We start from the raw sequence: 21,588 nt of genomic DNA on the forward strand, positions 1-21,588 counted from the left end.
ACTGCTTTTTCATTAATGTTCTCTAATAAATCAATTCAGATTTGTTAAATGAACTTGTTAAAGATATTTTAATTTGTTGGACTGCTTTAACACAAGGTAGTGGTTTTATAGAGAAGATTATTGGAAAAAAATACCTTTAACAAGGCTACGTTCTGATTTAAAAAAAAATCAATTTAAGATATTGTACTGTTTAGATAGCTTAATTTTGTGTAAATTGTGAATTTTCTTTAATCCTACTCTGAAGGTTTGTCATTTACAGGCTGAAACCGTAGACAATTCTGCAACCTGTGGCTTAATTTCAGTAATTAATCTCGCAATATTTCACTGAACTCTTTGTTTACAGTGATTATGGATTTCTTAAAATCACAACTGAATCCAAGCGATTTTGAGGAATTCAGATGTAGTTTTAATTACACCGACCAGCAGATGGCGCTAAAGTCTCTGGACGGCCGAGATGTGGGCGGATTTGCTCTGACGTTGCCCACATTTGGGATTAACTTGCTTTTTTTTATGTCGCCATATCCCTCGTATTTTTTGCAACGGAGGCCAAATGAGCTGATGATATTGAAAAATATCACTTTGCTTCAGTAGGCATGAATCGTTTCAGCCATCTCTGTGCGTTGGGTTTTGGAAATGGGACGGGAATGTCCTGCGGCACATATTGAGAGGCTGACTGAGGAGCAGCAGACGTCGCACTGACTGAGCCTACTGCGCCGATGTTCCCTTACGCTGATAATAATTATAATAATAATGGGGGCAGACGGAAGTAAAAACAGGAAGGTGAGTCGAATGGAACTCCTGGTTGCTAAGGTGTGGCGCTCTCTGTTTCTATGGCGATGGTTTGGTGACCAGGATGCAAAGTCGGTTTCTGTACAACTAGAACACACGGCTCCGTTTCACCTTGTTTTAAATCAGCATGCGAAACTAAAGTATTACATTTTCGTTAAGGATTTACCTACATAATCAATAAAATATTTCCACAAGAATCCCGCTCCTATAGCATCAAGATTTTACTTTGAAGGTCTAAAAGAAACAATCTCCCTATACATAATTTATTTCCAGATAAAAATATTGATACAAAAGGCCAACTGCATCCTGTGTCTGTGGCAGCATTGGATTTATATGTGTTTTTTATTTTAGGCCATATAACTTTTCCTGTCTGAGAGATCGGTGCTGCTGTGTGTAATGAATTATGGTTTTGATAAAAATAGTAGTACTGCATGCAATTGAAACTTATACTGGTACTTTAAATTCATTACAGTAGTGACTTTAAAACTGTAAACAAAAATACAGTAACAATACTGGCAATAGTACATTAAATGAATTGTGGTTATTTTGTAACTTTGGCATACAGTGTCACTATAAACGCTATTACTGGCATCTAGATGTTACAGTAGAAATAAACAACAAAACTGCAACTCATCATCTTGGCATTTCTATTATTGTCACGACCTATTGTATTTACTGTTTGAATCAGAAACATTTTTAGATGTTATTAAGTCAGTTATGCAACAGGAGGGGGGAATATATATTTCCCCCGATTCTATGCAAATCTGACCAACCAAACAGAGATATAAAAAGCTTATGAAAAAATATTGATTAAATTCAATTGGTTAAAAAAAATTAAAACTGTCCTGGTCAGAACCAGAAGTTGGGGGAAAGCAATCTAAAAACAAAGATGGAGAATTAAAGGATCTACAATCCCATTACAAACCTTTTACAAATCTTTTTTTTTAACCAAAAACTACCCTGTGCAACATTTTCATGTGGAAATGACAAAGCGTTCCAAAAGAAGAAATGCCTGTGGAATTCCTGTGCATCAGGAATGAATCATCTTCTGCCTAAAATTATTCAGAAATTCTTAAGAATGAGCATTTATTTCTGATATGGTCATTTTTCTAACTCAGCTTTAGCACTCAACAATAGCATCTTATGTAATGTACTGTTCAAGTCTTTTTCCTCATTGTCTACTAACTTTTTCAAGGTGAAACCTTAAAGAAATAAATGTTTTTAGGTATTGGATGCCTTCCTGAATGAGGGCTGACTGTGAGTCGGGTAAAACAGGGAAAGAACAAACACTGTTTGTTCTTTAAAAAATAGGTTTGACTAGAACAAACATGCATCTCTATAGGTTCTCTAATATCCAGTATTACCGTGTTCTCTTGTTGTTCGCTTATATCAATCAATCAAGTTTATTTGTTTAGCACATTTCAGCAAAAAGGCAGTTCAAAGTGCTTTACATCATAAAAACACGTCCAAAAAATACAAAGTTAGAGCTATTGTTACACATCAAAATGTTGATTAATGTTTTATTTATAATGATTCCAAAGCAACTCTAAGCAGGTGAGTTTTTAGTCTAGATATTTGATGTGGTACCTTTTAAATGTTGCGTCTGTCTTCATTAAATCACTGGTCCTGTCCCCCTGCCCTACCAGAGGGCCTCAGGAGGGGCTGAAGACGAGCCCATCCCATCTGGATGGCGGGGTCTCCTCTCCAGCATGGGCCTGTCCATCCCAGAAGGCCTCTGCCGCCTGGCCCCACCCGCCCTCCGTCTGGGCCAGCGTCGGATGCTCCAAGGAAAAGCCCCTGAGGTGCCAGAGCACGTCCTCAGGTTGGCGGGAGTCGGCCCAGGCAGGCTGAGAGGAGAATGGAGCCTTCCAGGCTTCGTTACCATGTTTCTGCCTGAATTCCCCCACAGAGCTGTGCCAGGGCACGAACACTTTCAGGTAAAAAAAATAAAAAATCTGCTTCATTAGACACACTTCAGCTCTGTTGTCTATCTTCTATGTTTTCAAGCATTCTCATATGATTTTTACCTCTTTTCTGACAAGGTGCTGGGATACATTGCCAAAGGTTCATTTGGACCCATTCTGAAAGTGAGGGACAAGTCCAAACAAAAAACATATGCTGTTAAAGTGAGTCTGCTACCTGATTGTTATACGATAATGTGTTTATTTAGCCTATTTAGGCCATGATGTGGCAGTTTCTATCGTAGTTTTTCTATCTTGTGGGTTATTTTATATTGAATACTATTTGATGCTGCAAATGTAACATAAATGTGCCATGTTAATTCACAAAAAAATATTTTATATTCTTGTTTGTTAGAACTTGTCTACTGGCACAAATTTGCATGCATTAATATTCATAAATACCATCATATTCTGTCTGAGCTGTTTTTTTACACTTTAGTCTTTTTAGTGGGTTTCACCTAGAAAAATTATTCACAATTGAACCTTTTTACATTTTGATACATTTCAACCACACATTTTGATACATTTTATTACTATTCTATGAATTTTACATATATATGTAAAGTATATATGTACAATGCTTAAAATATATATTTTTGCTGTGGCTCTGTGGGTACAGTAGTTGTCTTGCGATCAGAAGGTTGTAGGTTTGATTCCAGCTTCCTCCTGCCACATGTCGATGTGCTCCTGGGCAAGGCACTTAACCCCAAATTTCCTACCAAGCTGCATATCGGTGTATAAATGTGAGTGCGAATGGGTGAATGTGACTCTAGTGTAAAGCGCTAGTGGTCAAATATGATTGGATAAAGTTCTATATAAGTTTAGTCCTTTTACCATATTTTTTTTCAAATAATAATCCAGATGTGCATTTGTATTTTGACCCTTTTTAGTCTTACTCCCCAAAAGAAAATTCTGGTCAACCAGCGGTTTTTAAGGTGCTCTATTTGGACCCAGCTGTGTGTTATTTTATCACAGTGTAAATTAAGCTTTTCTGTGAAGGCCTCAATAGAACAAAAGTGAACAAACATCATCGTGAAGCTCAAAGGACACAACAGAGATCAGGGACTAAGTTGTGGAGAAGTTTCAGTCAGTTAGGCTTAAAAAAACCAAAACAATCTTTGAGGATATCAATCCATCGAATGAAAATGAGCTGCCAAAGAGATGGCCATCCACCTAAAGTTTAAACAGTTTGTTCATTATTGTTTTTGCGTCCACCAACAGGTTATACCTAAAGCAGAGATTTTAAGGCTGGCGGTTTTGGAGCAGTCAAAAGAGGAAGTTATAGTTCAGGTGAGCGCTGCCTTCGAAGGTCTTTAAAAGAATTATTGATATTTTTACTTTGTTACAAACATGTTTCTATAGACATATAATTATTAATTTCATGTCACAGTAGACTTCAAAATTCATACACTTGTAATTAAATTTATTACAGGTTCCTTGTTTGATTTTGAAAGTTTCAGTGTATCCAATACTTAGTACAGTTCTTAGACAAAAAAAAAAGGCCATGCAAAAAAAGCAAAGAGAAAAGCAATGAAGGAATAGAACCCATAGAAATTAGCTTTTTAAGGAATTTAATTTTTGACCTTTGCCCCCTGCAGCGTCAGGTTCGCCACCCATTTGTCCTCGACCTCCAGGACTGCTGGCAGACTCAGCGCCACCTTTACATTAGTGAGTCAGGCAGCTAGCAGTATCCCACTCGTTCCCAAATCTGCAACCCAAGAACCCCTCACTTCACCTTCTGTCCCCTCTGCTTCGGTAGAGTTATCTTCCCACAATCCCAAACCTAACACCTAGAACATGACAGGAGAAATGCTTCGGTTCAAGTGTTTAAATTCTGGATTTCACCTAAGCTCCCAACCTCTCCAACTCCCACCATACCAGTTCTTCAGCTGTGTTGCCCTTTTTCCCTTCCCTCCAGAGCATTTATCCCTTTTTTCAGAATTACTCACTGACTCAGAAAGTGTGACCCACTTAGTCTGCCTCCCAACCCCCTGTTAAAAGAACTCCACAGTTCAACAGAAACACATGCCACAGTTAAAAGGGCCTGCTGCATGCTTTTATCCAGAATCCTCTTGTAGCCATGCTGCTGGAGTTTCTTCTACATATTAGCAACAACAGACTGAAAACCAGAAGAGGCTTTCCCTGATTTCTTTAAAGATAAGCAGGTGTTCCTCACTTTAGCACAAGCTTGCCTGCTTTAGGTTTTTCACCAGTGTTTTTTTTCCATCCTCTGCCGCCCTTCACTGCTCCTCATATGTCCCACTGCGTCAGAGGCTCATGTTAAACCATATTCTGCTCCAACAGTGTGCGACTACTGTAGCACAGGGGACCTCTACACCTACTGGCAGATGATTGGTCAGTTCTCAGAGGAAACCCTGCGAATATTTGCAGCAGAGCTGGGATGTGCACTCGGTTTGTATGCTACATTTTAATATAAGTGTGGGGGGTTTTTATGTCAGGGAGGTGATAAGAATAAAGCTACAGAGTCAAGTTCTGCAGTGATTTGCAAGTCAATTTAACTTTTCGTGTTGGTGAAAATGGATTGCAGCAAAGAGCCTTTAAAATACGTTGTGTTTTAACTTTTTACTCTAGAAGTATTTAACCCTTTTAGAGTAAAAAAGAAAACCCAGAAAACTTATATATATATATTTTTGGCTCTAGTGGCCTTTATTTGATAGTTAATTGACAGGAAAGTGGGTAATGAGAGAAGGGGGAAGACATGCAGCAAAGGTCGCCAAGGCCAGGAATCGAACCTGCGACAGCTGCGTCAAGGACTAAGGCCTCCATATGTGGGTTGTGCTTAACCCCTGCGCCACCACAGCACACCATAAAACTTCTATTTTAATAACAAACCTTTTTTGGGGGGTCTTGTTTTGTTTTTGTTTTACATACAAATTTTTTTATTTTTTTTTAGCTTTCTTCTTAAATGTTTTACATAGTCATTTTATAGGTTGATAATTACTTACTGTTCATTTTGCAGGGTTTTTGCATGACTTTGGGATCATCCACAGGGATGTGAAGGTAAGACCAGCAAAGATGTCACTTATTACTTTTTTTTAACACATGCAGCAATGCTGCAAAGCAATCGGCATATTACTTTTGAAATCTGCATAAGTTATTTTATGTAGCATGACTAATTATAGGAAAACACAATATGTGACTTTAGAAAGAAAAGCAATTTTTTATACCTGTAGTTTGTCCTCAGATGTAAGGGAGTTTTTTTTTGTTTGTTTGTTTGTTTGTTTGTTTTGTTTTTTGTTTTTTTAGAAATAGATGTCCCACTTTTAAGGCATTAGGTGTGAACTAGTTCCACTTGCTTTGTTCCATTCATCATTCTAGTGTTTTGCAGTTCAGAGCTTACTAAGCAGTATTTTGTGTTGTTCTGACTGGACCATGCAGACCTAAATGTAGATACCTGTGGCACTATTGGCTTTATTGAATTAATGACCCAACATGTATTTCAGCCAAAATTAAATAAATGAATATATTGGGAAAATAAATAAATAAATGAGTAAAAATTATGTTCTTATCACCAAACAGCCCTAAAATAAAACATGACAACCATATCTTATACAATGCTCCTGAACAGGTAAATGTTAAATATGAGTATAAAGTATGCATTTATGAAATTATTTGTTTTTCCATTAGAATATGAGTTTTAAATACCTCTAAATAATAATAGCACAGTTTTGCTTGTACTTTTTTTGCCAATCAAAAGGAATTTTCTGAGATTTTTTTTTAAATAACACAATAAATTAATCATTAAATAAATGACTGATTCATTTATTTAAAGCCAACACTAAATCACAGTACACAAAACTTAAACTTGAATTCTGAAAATTTGATTAATTTAATATAAAGATAGAACATTCATACATAGCTGGATATATAAAAATTAAAACTTTTTATTTTTCTTTTTGGATATTATCCGTGTTATGTGTGAATCCTTTTCATAATTTGTGAAAAGGAATTGACTTTGGGGCTTATAATTTGGCCAGTCTTGTACGTATTAATTTATGAATACAAGTAGACTCACTCAGATTTTCCTTCCTGACTTTCAGATGGAAAACATCTTGTTGACAGACAACGGTGAGTGAAACAGGGCAGCATACCTCTGAACAGGCAGCACAGAAGCTTCCAGAAAGCCTCTTTACTGTAAAGCTCTCAGCTTGTATTTTATGCTATTAGCAATGAGGTCAAGAGTTATTAGAAGAAGATGTTTATATTTTTATGAGTTTTTAACTCATAAAAACGAGTTCCTAGCATGGTGGATGTGTGGAGAATTGTGATAAATTCCTGTAATGATGCAGAGAAAATGATCTTTTGTAGGCCACCTCCGCTTGGCTGATTTTGGTTTGTCCCGCCGCCTGGAGAGAGGAGGCCGAGCCTTCACAATCTGTGGAACCATCCAATACATGGGTGATGAAAACCTGCCAAATCCAACAGTTTGAGGATTGTTTTTATATCTTTTCTTTTCGAAAGTAAAGACCTGAATGTTAAAAATAAAACTTCTGGGTTTTTTTTCTCTCTTTTACCCCTCTTCAGCTCCAGAGGTGCTCAGTGGTGGACCTTACAACCACGCAGCTGATTGGTGGTCACTGGGAATCCTGCTGTTCTCATTGGCCACTGGGAAGGTGAGCCTTTGTTTCCAATGTGTCCAGCAGGCCTCATCTACAGGCAGACATAGGGACAGCTGAGCCTAAACTGGGTTGGAAAAACAGAGCTGTTTTCTTCTGGGCAGCATGTAAGATCTTTGTACTGATGAACAAAGTTATTATATGAAATCTGTCTCTTTGTTTGCCTCTACAGTTCCCTGTTGCTCCAGAACCAGATCATTGCAGCATGCTGAGGAAAGTGAGGAGTTTTCCCTATGAAATGCCCCTGAGCCTGAGCTCACCGCTCTCCATGTTAATAACAGAGGTACTTTTTTTCCAGTGCGTGTAAATATAGTTTTGTCACAGTTCTGCTAATTTGTAGCATCATGATACTTTTTTCCAGCTTTTGTGCAAAAATCCACTACGACGCCTGAGGACCTTGGAACGTTTCAAGCGTCAAACATTCTTCTTTGGGACATCTTTTGACCTCCACCTCCTTCAGCGTCGGCCTGTGCAGGTAACCAACAAATTACTGGTTGAAGAAAGCTCAGTGTTTTTTTTTTTCTGATTTTCTGAATGAACTTTTCTTCTCCAACAGGTGATCTTGGAGCTGAGGGAGAGACCAGACCGTGCTGCCAAAGCTCGACGGGGCCTCACTTTGTCCCTGCTGCCTCTGAAGGGCTTTGACTTTGATTCCCTGCTCAGCCCTGCTGCCACGCCAGACACACAGCTGGACAGAGACACACACACCCGCACAGCTGTACCTCTGCCTGGCCCCTCGCTGCAGCCCACTCAGGAGAAAGTTGCACGGAGGGAAGTGTTTGTATGACGGATTACAAGTCTGGCTGCAGCGTGGAAGGGAAAGGCCTTCATCAAATGATTTTGATTTTGTGCAAATGTTCCTAATTTTTTACTCTCCTTAAAATTTAGAAGAGTAAAAGTGAAGGATTTAAATACATAAACCCCCATATTTACTTTTGCCTTGCAAAGGTATCCATTTTTGTGACATTGTAGTCACAAACCTCAGTGTGTTTTTTAGGGAATTTATGAGATAGACCAACTTTTAAGTAATGTATAATTGTAACGTGGAAGCACAAATATACATGGTACTTTAAAAACTGAAGCAGGAAATCCTTTTGGGGTACTTCTCTACTGGCTTTGTATGTTGAAACTTTACTGTGTGCACACTATTATTGAAGAACAGCTGAAGCTGAACCAGACTGGATGAAGCCTCGCTAGCACTGAACATTCAGATTATGTCGCTTAAATGTTCAACAAACGTCTGAAGACAACGTTCAGCAAACGCTGGCTGAACATAGAGCAATACAACATCTACAGACAACACTCTCTGCTATGTGAAAAGTTTAGTCTTTTAAAGACTAAGAATTTTTGAATAAAAATATAAAATTACAAAGAAACAAATCACACCAAATAAAACACTTTTCCAGATATTGTTTTTATATAAAACCACTAACAATATTTTTGTCACCTTCAAATGTCTTAGCAGCTTCAACAGATAGAAACTAAGATCAGAACAACAATTGAGTCCTCATTTTAACATAAACTGTATCCATGTGTATACCATGTGAATTCTGTGTATACTGCAGAAAAAATGAATAATTGTCCTTCTACTTTGCAGTTAAGCTTTACTTTGCGTTGCTTTGTCTCAATTCTACTCATAAATTAATATTTGTGGTTATAACATGATATAATGTGACTAATTCAAGTCTGAAGAGTATTTTTTGCAAGGCACTGAAATAACATTGTACTTTTTTATGTCATTTTATTTTACATGTTCACCTTTTAATGTTTACTGTCTTTTTAGTAGCAGTTGTTCAGTGGTTTTGTGCCATTACCCAGTTAGTAAAACGTCCAGAGTCTCTTCATGGTTCGGCTGGCAAAACATTGAATACCGAAGATAATTTAATACTAAATTGAAAAGGTAGGCTAATAGCTCTAACTATGTTGTATTTGTTTAACCGTTCAACCATATTTGTAGTGGAACCCAACCAAAACCCTTAAGAAAGGAGAGAGGATGTTCAAACCATTGCCTTCATCCATCATGCTGTGTCATCATGAAACCATTTTTTTACAGAAGTGGACAAAAGAAACTCTGTCATTCGTTCCCACTCCTTACCTTTGTTGTCCTGCCTGTAGAATTGGTTGCAGCAGGAACTTCTCCCCTGATGTCAGAGTGAAGCAAGCAACAGCCTTAGAGTCTGATGAGCACGCTCGCAACTCTGTGTTTATTTTCTACAACCGGTGACTCAGGGGCGCACTTGCTGGTTTTACTACTTAGCTTCATTTTTCACATAAAGTCAGATATTAAACAGTGATTTGAGTATGCTCTAAACTTCTCTTTGAACTTTATAAAATTTTTATAAATATGAAGGCTATTTTCTATTGTTTTTTTCCTCACTAAACAGATATTTAGATATGTTATGATTTTATAAATGATGCATGATATTTACCCAGATTTGCTTCACATGCACAACTCTCAGCTTACCTTCTTGATCACAAAACGCTTGTGTACATACTTATAAATATATAAGCATATTCCTCTTTATAAAGTTTATATAAACATTTTTGGAGAGTATTTCCTCATGTGTTATGATGTCTTTTTGCAGTTACCTTGTAGCACAAACAGAATATTAAAAGAGTTCTGCTGATTTTTCTTTTGTCTTTTTATTGTGATGAAATGATTTTGGGTGCACGGACCTTTATTGCCTAACTCACCCCAACATTGTGTCAGATTATTGCAGAATATCCTTGCTCAGTTAAGAAATCACACTGTGCATTTACTTAGTTGAGTTACTCAACATACCTTACTCACAGATTGACACTTAAAACCCTAAAGTAAGCAGATGGTGGTCTACACTTGGAGAGAGCGATTTCTTTAGATTTAATCCATTAAATTTAATATTTCAAATTCACTCATTAAAGATGAAAAATATTTTTTGCTGCTCCTATTACTGACAATTAAATTTGATTCAGTATATATTTAACATACTTTCTTTTTTAAATAACATATGTATTTAATGTTTCAATGCGTATAAAAGCCAAACCAGTGTTTTGGCTACATAACAGTTTGTCTTGAAACAAAACACTCCATTAATAGAAGATCCTTGCTGACAGCCAAAATAAAGACACAACACTGGTGTGTCACAGTTCAGTCACAAACCAATAACATGTATATTATTGGGCTTTTGTGTGGAAACTGACACCATGTGGCATCATGATGTGGAAGAAAAAAGACCCCTGTTTTTTAAATTGAAAAATACAATTCTGAAAAGTGAGGTGGGCTTTTGTCTTCAGCACCATTGAGGATGCACATCTGGACTTTATTTTTTGGCCCATTCTTTTCCAAGGAAACTTTTTGGTAACCATCATTTTTAAAGTACTTTTACAGATTCGCAGTTGAATGCAAGCCAGGACTTTGTTGTGGCAACTCTTGTCTGAATAAACTTTTGATCTAGATCCCTCCATTGTTGCCTGGCTTGCAGCAGGACTACAAGAATCATGCAGCCAGTTTTAAGTCTTGTGCAGCCAACTATAAGTTTTCTTCAGTGGTCAACTTGTATTTTGCAACTTTTATCTTTCCATCATCCAGCTGTGCAAGCGTCCCTGTCCCTGAAGAAAAACATCCCCAAGGCATGACGCTGTTGCCTCATTTCGCAGTTGTCATGGTGAGTTCAAGGTGATGTGCAGTGTTAGTTTCCCACCTCACTCTTTTCTACACACTTGATAATAAAATAATAAATTATTATCTGTTTGTTGATTACATAAAATCTCAATAAACACTGAAGTCTGTGACAGAATGTGAAAATACAAATGGTAGTAATGTAAGGTGATGTAGGTGGGCTTTCCTCTGTGGGAATTATGTTCCAATTAAAGAGGCTTCTTCAGTCATTCACAGTTCAGAAGGAGAACAAGATTCTTCCAACATAATTCATTCCTCATCCCATTTCCAGTTGTTGAACGTAGTTGGCTTTCATTCACCTGTGCTTACAAAAAGTAAATGGTAAAGATTCATGAAAGGGAAGAGATGTCAAAAAGCTGCATACAGAAAGTGTAATTCATGACAAAGATGGACAACAGAGCTTCGACTTGCTACATTGGCTCTGCTGTAATGACCTTTAAGCTTGTGGAGCCATTGTTTACTGTACTCTACATATGCAGGCCCACACCAAAAATAACTTTACCTATTAGCAATAACACCAACTAAGAGGCTTTAAAGACAAGATGCCAACAGCAGCAGCAGCAGCTTGAAGTCCACAGGTTCCCTGCTGAAACTGGAGAACCCAATTGTGAGTTAAATAAGCCACCCAGTAGATTTTAGAGTGTATGTCTGATCTGTAAATGGAGAAACTAGAGAGTGAATTGAGCCTAGGCCACAGCTACAAAAACAGGCATGTATCAACCGCGTGTGCCAGAATTTGTATGCAAGAGGCCTCTAGGAACAAACTGAGCACAACAACAGTTTTCACTGAGTGCAACAACAAGAGGGGATACAACTCTCTGGTAAACAAGTGCAATTCCCAACCGTTATTTATTAAATTTGTTGTTGATCTCAAATGAAAATAAAGAAAAAAAAAAAACATTGCTTGCAAAAGTATCTAAACCTTTAATGTTGAAAGTGTCGGTAAACAGTAGTTTTTCAGTCCTGCCATAAATTGTCAATATTCAATTTGTTTTGTGTCCTCCTGCAATGTGAACTTCAGCCCCATTTCAAGGTTTTTTGAAGTCAAGATTTTGTTTCCCAGTATTGATGTCTAGTTTCCATGTCTCCGCTCTGGATGATCATTGCCACTTTATGCCGCTGCCACCACCATGTATCACTCTGATCAGGCATGTTGTTAGTTCTCTACACATAGCTTTTTTGCATTTAGGATAAAAATGTTTATATTACAGTCTGATCCACATGTGTCAACAGTTCTCATGGGCCAGTGTCCTGTAAATTTTAAATTTGTTTCTATTCCAGCAGACCTCAATTAAGATTATTCGAAAGAATCTGGAGAACCTCAATTACCAGAAGAGGCAATTCAGACATTTGATTCAGATGCATTGGGTCAGAGACACATCACTGCACAAAATGGTCCATGACGACAGAAGTTTGACACCTCTTGGAGATCTTAATTAATATGTTCCTCTGTCCCCTGCATAAATGGCAGTTTTGGTAAACTTTACTCTGGACTTCATCATGTTCTTTCAACAATGACTTTCTTCTGGTTATTTTCCTGTAAAGCCCAGGTTTGTAGATTGCACGAGTATTGTCTGCCATCCTAACTAGGTGTTAAGTGAGCTCATAAAATCCCAACAAAACATTGAAATTCATGACTGTAAATGTGATAAAATATGAAACAATTCGAGAATTGGGACGTCGTAAATTACGTGAGATTGTCCCTTGGCTTCATTACTTTTAATAGCGCTGTTTCTTATCATTCAGCATTCAGTAGTAATCTGGGAATATTTGGACATATTTTCTGCTTTTAATTAAACTACTTTCTTAAGGTGACGTGTGTTTTATTAGAAGTCCGCTTGCTTGTTTGTTTCATATTAAAATTAAGCAGCCAGTCTGGAAAAGTTGCAGAATCATGCTGCATTCGCGTTGCTCTCTTTTCAGATGGAGGATGTTCTCCGGCGCATGCTCGAAAGACGCAGTTTCACTCCATCACATGACGCAGGGGTGTTGGCTCCTCCCTCAGCTCGAGAGACTTTGTAAAGGGTCACGTTGCGTTGCAGCAGTTAAACAGGAGACGGCTCCGCATCTCTCACTTACAGCTCACCTGCTCTATCATCTGAAGACATCAACAAACAGGTAATAATCAAATCTGAACTACCATTTGTGACTGCTGTACATTGTAACATTTTCATATCGGACCGCTGTAACTTTGACGGCCGAGTTGATGCTGATGGGAATGTGATGCTGCGCTACTCAACCTCAAGCTAACTTTGTCCTCCTAGCTTGCTAGCCACAAATTGTTCCTACTGTTATTATGACGTATGTCCCTTATTTTGCGTGTTGGCTTCTAAAAACAGCGTAGAGCTCTTAAGCTTATTTGACAGTATATGAAAGCTGCGCATTTTAAGGATCAACGAACCACACAACAGGAAGGGCGTACAAACGTTGACCTTCAAGGATGGAAATGAAGGTGACGGACCTGGTTTTTCGGTTAGTTAAGTTAACGTACCATAGGTCTGCAGTTTGAAACGTGTTCAGGTCGATGACACATTTTGAATTAAAACGTGGTTAGCAGCAGTGGAGGATGATGGGGGAGGGTGATGATGTAGTCGTTTCCTGTCTGAGTGTATCTGTTCAAGCGCACGTAGACCTCTGATGTGACGATGGCGGGGCGGGCATAGGAGACACGCCAAAATAACCGAAAATACATAAATGTGGATGGGATAGAAGGTCAACAAGAAAAATCAAGTATCTTTTAGTCGATTTTTTGAAGTCCTTTTTTAAATTATATATACATTTTATTTTTTTCCCTTTTTTTACAATTTTATACTGCCCCTTTTGTTGCTAAGCAACACCCAGCTCTCCTACTTGTTGGTTCTTTTCTATGTTAGTCCCAATCCCTAAAATAATCCGGTTCCTTGTTTCTAGAAATCGTATAACATTATATACAGCAACCTTATGTCTCCTGTGTTTAACATGAAAATGTTGCTGTTGTGTAACCTGCACATTTTCACAACTGTCAACTTCTCTTTGAACCGCACCATGCATCACAGCCGGCACATCTGCTGTAGGCTCCTGTATCAGTGGGCAATGGGCAGTGCTCCGGCTAGTGCTGCTGGATCAAAGTCTGAAGATAGAAACAGCCCAAATACAGGAACGTGCATCAGCTCCAAGGCCAGCAACCTGTCTGGTAAAAACACAAGCAAGAAGGCTTTTTTTAAAAAAAAATTTGCAATCTGACTAGTGCTGCTCTGCAGGAGCCATTTTCAGCTCTATAGCTTGCAACCTGGAGACATCAACAAGCTGGGTAAATCTCCAGGGGGGCAGTAATGATGCAGACAGTGGAGCAAAACATAGATCCCGTTTTCCTTTAACTGTGCCATCCTCTCCCGGCTTGTTTAATTAAAATGTTAATATGTGCAGTTCCAGCCTGATTCGGTTGATAGAAGCCTGTTAAAACCCTGCTTATAGCCTTTATAAATGCTGGGCTTCATAGTTTGCAGGCCTGAAGTGTTTTGTAGTTAAAAGCTTGCAGTAATACTTCACAACAGACTAGCTGTAACTTGTTTACTGTATCTGTTGGCAATGATGTTTAAGTATTTTCTGATTTCTGGCTACATTCTGCTCTGTGCTTAGCTGGGTGAAAATGGTTGCATCAGACACGTCATGACTCAGAGTCAGGAAGTAATAAATACTAGTGGGTCCTACTGTAGTTAAGTTTTAATCGTGCCCAATTAAATTAGTTATTTTGAACTTGTTAACTCTGAATAGTATGACAGAGATTCTGGGTCAATAATGTGAATTATCTAAATCATGCGGGGATCTTTGTTGTAATGCACACATTATATATAACTGCCATAGTATTCTGTGATCAAACTGGCATTACCTGTTCATTTCTGAAGGGATTCCATGTGACGCAGCAGGGAGTTGGCCACGTATCTTGATGTCGCAATGCAGACATGGTGTTTGCCTGGAAGAGGAAAACCACTGTACAACAGACAGAAGTGAAAATCTGAGGCGTGACTGAGAAAGTCAAGCTTCTGACAAAATAATCTCAGCTTCTCTCTCAAAAGATACCATCTGCAAATTGTTTCAAAATCCCCCATTTTTTTGTTTTTTAATTAAGAAAACATTTTATTATAAAGCACATCTCAGAACAGTTAAACAACTTTGATGAATATTTCTCTTCCTTTGACACTTCCTCACTTCCTCAAACTGTACTTACAGGAACCACGACCATGTTTGAAGCTTGTGTAATCAAAATGTCAAGTCGGGTTACAGGTTGTTGTCATGTAACATGCGCTTTGAAGACTACGTTTAAAAGGTTTGATGTCTCACAGGGACCTTATTGCATCTTTGGCTGCTGGCTCCACCAAAGCCAGTTCCATTTTAGGAGATGTTTTGTTTTTGCCTGGACACCATCGCTGGGCTCAGCAGTCATCTCCGGTGATTGTGACACTTTAGTTAACCAAATCTGTAGTCTAAGTTTCACTGCACACAGTAAGTGTCTGTGGAACAAAGACAATCTTTATATTTTCCTTTCATATTCCCCAAATACACTGAGTGTTCCCTAGAGGCAATATAGGAGCAGATGCTAAACAGAAAACATCCGTGTCTCCTGCAACCTTACCTACATTGGTATTACAGCAGGCAAACTAGTGGTGTTATATTGAATTGCACTTATTTTTGTCATCAATATCCAGAAATAAATGGGAACATATTTGTAATGAAAGTAGGAAACCATATAAAATATATTTTTAGATGCCTTGTGGCGACTTATAGCACAGGATAAACCAGGAGAGGAATGATGTGATCCATACATGGCTGTTAAATAATCACTGGTGTCTGAGAGACCATCCAGATTTTCACTCTGTTAATCAATAGTAATAGCATCTACAACCAGTAGGAGCTAAAAGAAGCAGCTCTTTATTCTTAAGCATTATTATATTCTGTATTTGGTGTTAATTAGTAGCAAGGCTTCCGAAAGGATTAGCCAAGATGGGGTCAAATCTGTGACATTTTTATGTTTTAATTTAATTCTGACCCAAGACATGATCCCATGGAAGAGGTTTAAGTCTGAACTATATTTGGAAAATCGTTGCATAAAAATGCTACAGTTTCCAGCTGATCTGCTCACGCTTCTCTGAGCATGGTCACTTGTGTCATCACTGACAGCTTTTTTCTAAGAATGAGTGACTGAAATATTACTTTCTTTTCTGAATTTTATCTACCAGAGGAGAAAAGTGTATTTTAAAGAGGGACTGGATAATAGATCTAGTGGAGGCCTTCTGTTTGCAGTCCACATATAGATATGTTTAGAAATCTGAAAATCAATTAAGAGCTGGAAAACCAACCCAGATGAATAATAGAATAGGCATCAATAACATTTCCCATCAGTTCCCATTGCTGCTCTTGGCGGATCATGTTTGGCCTCCAAGGTGTGCTGTTTCTGACACATGATCCCCTCCAGGTTTTCTTTTCCTCTCAATGTAAATGTCACCTGCAACCATATCAATGTGAACAAGCTTCACTCTCAACTTGCATAATACTTTTTTTTTTTTTTTTAACAAATACTCTTTTTTTCCTTTTTTTTGTAACTATTGGCTTAAAAATGTAGATTACACAGAGCACCAATCATTTTGCAATGTTTGGCGACTGGAAACCTGAACACACTGAAACTGGTATAAAAAAAAATGCATTGTTGAAGCACGCAGGCATCTTCCTAAAGATAAGCCAGAGTCTGCTGGGCATGACTCCTTGTCTGGCTAAGAGAACACCTAAAATACACACACCATGTCTTGTGATTTCAGTGAATTATCAATTTCATTCAGTGCACTGGAGATTGTGCACTCACTTCAGACTGGTGAACTAACAGTTCCCCTACAGTGTCAAATTACAGCACTCTGCCCTAACCTGTTTGGGTTCACCTCCCTGCAGAATTTGGCAAACAGTAGTGAACTGTTCTTGCAGCAGAGGCGCCCTGCAGAGAGGCCTGTCTGTGTTCTCCCAAGGCCCTTATCCCATAGCGTAAAGCTGAGGATTAACGGAGGATATGACCCTCGGCGTCCTACAGCAGCAACCCAGCCTTAGTTACACTGCAAAAATACAACATCTCACCAAGTATATTTGGTCTCGTTTCTAATGCAAATAGCTTAGTTTTGTCTTATTATTATACTAAATTAAAAGTAACTTTTTCGCTCTTTGACAGAAATATTTCGGCCCTGCTCTTTCTAAGCAAACATCATTCCAGCAGCTCACCGCAGCTAAACTCCTGGTCCTCTATCAGGCCATTTAATCCATCCCTGATCCATTGTGGCAACACATAGCATTTCACTTGTGCAGCTGTGAACAAACCAATAATCAGTGAAGCCTTCACAGTTGGTGCAGTCAGCCAGACTGTGTCCTCAGGCATATTCTGGATGTGTGGAAATTTACAAGCATTGCGTGGATTTACTTTGCATTACCTGTGCAGAAGAGAATTGTAGTTACATACTGGCAGCAATAGACCGACAAGAGGCTAAAATGGTGGAAGCACACTACATTCTTTTAAAATAAATATCAGTAAATCAACTACATAGATGTAAGGAATGAAAATGCTGTAATAGTGTTAACTGGGAAAAACAGGAAGAGTGTTGCTAGGGTAAAGTCGTGCTGCATCCAGACCTGCAGCTGAAATCAAGCCCGGCAGCTGAGTCTGTTGAAGCGTTTGTTTTATAACCCCTCATCCCTCCCTGGTCTGTGATTCAGATACACGTGGTGGGGGTAAGAGTTGCGTAACCACGTACTTCTGCCGAGTGAAGAAGGGCATGATCTAGAAACCTTTTTTATGATGGCTGCAACCAAACAGTTTCACTTTGACCAGACCCACACTAGAAGCATGGTCTGTTAGGAAGTGTGATAAATTCAAATTTTTAAGTGTAGAAGATGTAGCATTTCCTTTCCAGCAGGACGCAGCTTGCTGCCTTTGGGTTTATCACATCTCTCACACATGCTGCATCACTGGATTGTGAGAAATTCAGCATTTTTCCGATGCATCTTGCTAGAGTTTTGTCATTCTTCAGCCAGTCCTTCTGCTCACTGCTGTGGCAAGTCAGCCGTTTCCCAAATAATAGAAAGGCATGAGAAAGAGGCCAGAGCTGGGTGGTCAGACGGTGATAAAATGTCGTCCTCTCCTTCTCTTTCAGCCACCATGACTCACCAGTACCCCGCACTGACTGCTGAGCAGAAGAAGGAGCTGCAGGAGATCGCTCAGAGGATAGTGGCTCCAGGAAAAGGCATCCTAGCTGCCGATGAGTCCACCGGTATGTTCAGTCAGACTAAGAACATTGTAGGAGTTTGTGTGCAGGTATATGAGGTAAAGCTAAGTAACTTTTCATTGCGTGCCAATTTCAGGCAGCATGGCGAAACGCCTGAACCCCATCGGGGTTGAGAACACGGAGGAGAACAGGCGTCGCTACCGCCAGCTGCTCTTCACCGCTGACGAGCGCATCGACAGCTGCATCGGAGGGGTCATCTTCTTCCATGAGACCCTCTACCAGAAAAGTGATGATGGCGTTTGTTTTGCCAAGCTCATCAAAGACCGCGGCATTGTTGTTGGCATCAAGGTATTCCAGAAATGAACTGTTAGATTCAAGCACAGTACTTTTGAACTTTAACTTCATCTGCCTCCAAACAGTCCCATAGTTTGGTAGGTAAAACTGGAAATGTATCAATCAATCAATCAATTTATCAATCAATGTATGTAAAAATGTACTCTTGTTTACAGAAAAACCTGAAAGATCAGTTTCAGTTGTGAGAATAAACTGCCCTAAAAGAGCTTTTATGTTGTATATTCAGGAATGGTAGAAATTCAGCAGCTTTTGTTTAATATATATTTCTTTCCATCTTTTTTTAGGTTGACAAAGGTGTCGTGCCACTTGCTGGAACAAATGGAGAGACCACCACCCAGGGTGAGCCAAAGCAGAGGGAATGTTCTAACAAACTTTAGAAAAAAGTCAAAGTGTAGCAGGAACTCTAGATTCTTGTGTGTTGATGCACAGGTTTGGACGGGCTCAGTGAGCGCTGTGCTCAGTACAAGAAGGACGGTGCAGACTTCGCCAAGTGGCGTTGTGTGCTGAAGATCAGCGAGACCACGCCATCTCAGCTGGCCATCCTGGAGAATGCGAATGTACTGGCACGATATGCAAGCATCTGCCAGCAGGTTGTTTTTTTTTTTTGTTTTTTGTTTTTTACATCTGGTTAGACATCAGAATTTTTTAATACGCTTAAAATGTGCCTTGTTGAGCCCTAGTCTAAAACCACTAATGACTTTACTTTCATACTTTTTAGAATGGCATCGTCCCAATTGTGGAGCCAGAGATCCTGCCTGATGGGGATCATGACCTGAAGCGTTGCCAGTATGTCACAGAGAAGGTGAAGCATCTGGAAGGTCATGATCTGCTTTGCATACTTATCAGCATATTTCTACTCTAATAGCAAACTCCTTGTGTCTACTTTTAGGTCCTTGCAGCGGTGTACAAGGCTCTGTCAGACCACCATGTGTACCTGGAGGGAACATTGCTGAAACCCAACATGGTCACCCCTGGACACTCCTGTCCTACCAAGTTCTCCAGCGAGGAAATCGCCATGGCTACCGTCACTGCCCTGCGCCGCACTGTACCTCCAGCCGTTACAGGTGAGTCATGGAAATAAGAGAATGCATTTATCAAACTGTACAGTGTAAGTATTTTTCAAACTTTTAATTTATTGTGACAAGTCAGGATACTATTTAGTAAAATACATATTAGATTTTTTTCTTCTTATGAAAAGTATTAAATTTCTGCATATTTTTTCCCACACAGGAGTGACTTTCCTTTCAGGTGGTCAGTCTGAAGAGGAGGCTAGCGTGAACCTCAATTCCATCAACACCTGCCCCCTCAACAAGCCTTGGGCGCTGACTTTCTCCTACGGCCGCGCCCTGCAGGCCTCCGCCCTGAACGCATGGAAAGGAGACCTGAATAAGGAGAAAGCTGGCACCGAAGAATTCATCAAGCGTGCCCAGGTCAGTCAAATCAAAGACTCCTCAGAAGAACCAACATGCGAAATCCTTTAGGGTTTATATTAAGACGTCTCTCTTTGTTTCCCTTCTGTCTCCCCCAGGCTAATGGTCTGGCTGCCCTTGGAAAGTACAAGTCCTCTGGAAGAGCTGGTGCTGCTGGTCAATCCCTCTACGTGGCTAACCATGCCTATTAAACTTTAACAACCACATTCAGCTGTGGCCTAGTGCTAGTCTTAATATCTGCTCTGCTATTCCCTTCTCACTCCTCCATCAGACACAGGCCTGTGCTGTCTACTGTACTTTGTTAATAGTTATTAACATTACATTATTAGATGTCTATTTAAAATCTATGTAAGAATGCAATACTAAAGGGAATAGGTTTTCATTTTTATTTCAACAAACAAATCCAGACAGGTTTGAGACAATTAATGACTGAAGTGTTGAATTTCATGTCTAGCTCGGGTTAGACTCTGAGATTTATGCCGAATGTAATCCAGAGAATCGTCCAGTATTCCTTTCTTGCCTCTTCATAAGTGCTCCTCTCTCTCCACGTTTGGTTCCTTCTCCGTCATCGGTCCTCTCACATCGGCTCCCCAGCAGTTCAGATCAGCACGTGCGCATCGGTGTTTCGCTTCAGTCAGAACCCAGCGTTGGCCCTTCGTTTAACTACTGTACTAACATTCACACTAACTGTGGGACCAACCAACCAATAGTGGCATCAGTACATCTGTTTTAAGGGTAAAACGAGAAGCTGAGCAGAGCAAAGTCGCAAATGTTGAACTTGAAGTTGATATTGTGTAGTTCAGCGGTGGCTCCAGCAGAGGTCACTAGACACAGTGTACTGTAATAAACGTTGCACACCAGTAATCGTTTCCCCCCCACCTCCTTGTGCTCCTTATTACCATTATCAACAAAAACGACCATCACGTGTGTCTTCTCAGTATAACATTAGCTTTGAATTACACTTGGTAAATATCGTATTTAGTTGTGTGACGGTGTCTATGTGATTTCTGTGTGCCACCCGACCCCCTGCCTGACCATCCTGTTTCCCCCCTGCCTGCCCCACGGAAAGATTGGAAGAATTTCTATCAATGCAGACATGGACCAACACATGGGGTCAGCAGCGCAGAAACGGTCACTGCTTTATTAGATTAATGTGGTGTTTGTGATATTATTGTTCTTGAAACAATCAGTATGTCAAAAATAGTGGAGAAATAAACTAAAATACACATTAAAACTAAACGTGTCTTTTTGTGTGTGTACAAAAAAGTAAATGTATAAAGTATGCTTTATTCACTTTTTTTCCCCATTTTTCTTATTTAATTTGGACACTTTCTGGTTGCAGTCAGAAAAAAAAAATAGTGCGGAGGCTTCTTCAAGTGGGGTTGAGTCAGCAGCAGCCAAGCATTCTGGAGTTGATGGCACATTAATGGGGTGGGGGTTCAGCAAGGCTATGAATTAAACTCCCAACAGTGACAAATGGTAAAATAACCTTTGAAAAACTGTGGCTTTTATGGTAATATA

General features: G+C 39.3%; 2 protein-coding genes across 2 annotated transcripts; both read left to right on the plus strand.

Annotated features, from left to right (window-relative positions):
• Nucleotides 1-199: 199 nt before the first annotated feature.
• rskrb (ribosomal protein S6 kinase related b) lies at nt 200-10,016 on the plus strand. The gene is made up of 13 exons (XM_007556273.2): nt 200-780; nt 2,436-2,726; nt 2,832-2,915; nt 3,972-4,040; nt 4,349-4,418; nt 5,055-5,162; nt 5,731-5,771; nt 6,812-6,839; nt 7,080-7,169; nt 7,296-7,384; nt 7,560-7,670; nt 7,749-7,862; nt 7,944-10,016. Exons 1-13 carry the CDS (start codon nt 751-753, stop codon nt 8,172-8,174), a joined length of 1,356 nt encoding a protein of 451 aa, XP_007556335.1. The 5' UTR covers nt 200-750; the 3' UTR covers nt 8,175-10,016.
• Nucleotides 10,017-13,045: 3,029 nt separating this feature from the next.
• aldocb (aldolase C, fructose-bisphosphate, b) lies at nt 13,046-21,306 on the plus strand. Its single transcript, XM_007556285.2, has 9 exons — nt 13,046-13,163; nt 18,212-18,328; nt 18,420-18,631; nt 18,922-18,976; nt 19,067-19,227; nt 19,356-19,439; nt 19,527-19,701; nt 19,868-20,067; nt 20,166-21,306. The coding sequence occupies exons 2-9, from the start codon at nt 18,217-18,219 to the stop codon at nt 20,256-20,258; spliced, it is 1,092 nt and encodes a 363-aa protein (XP_007556347.1). The 5' UTR covers nt 13,046-13,163; nt 18,212-18,216; the 3' UTR covers nt 20,259-21,306.
• Nucleotides 21,307-21,588: the final 282 nt, after the last annotated feature.

Source organism: Poecilia formosa, unplaced genomic scaffold (assembly GCF_000485575.1).
Source record: "Poecilia formosa unplaced genomic scaffold, Poecilia_formosa-5.1.2 Scaffold3, whole genome shotgun sequence".
In the NCBI taxonomy this organism is placed as follows: Eukaryota; Metazoa; Chordata; class Actinopteri; order Cyprinodontiformes; family Poeciliidae; genus Poecilia; species Poecilia formosa.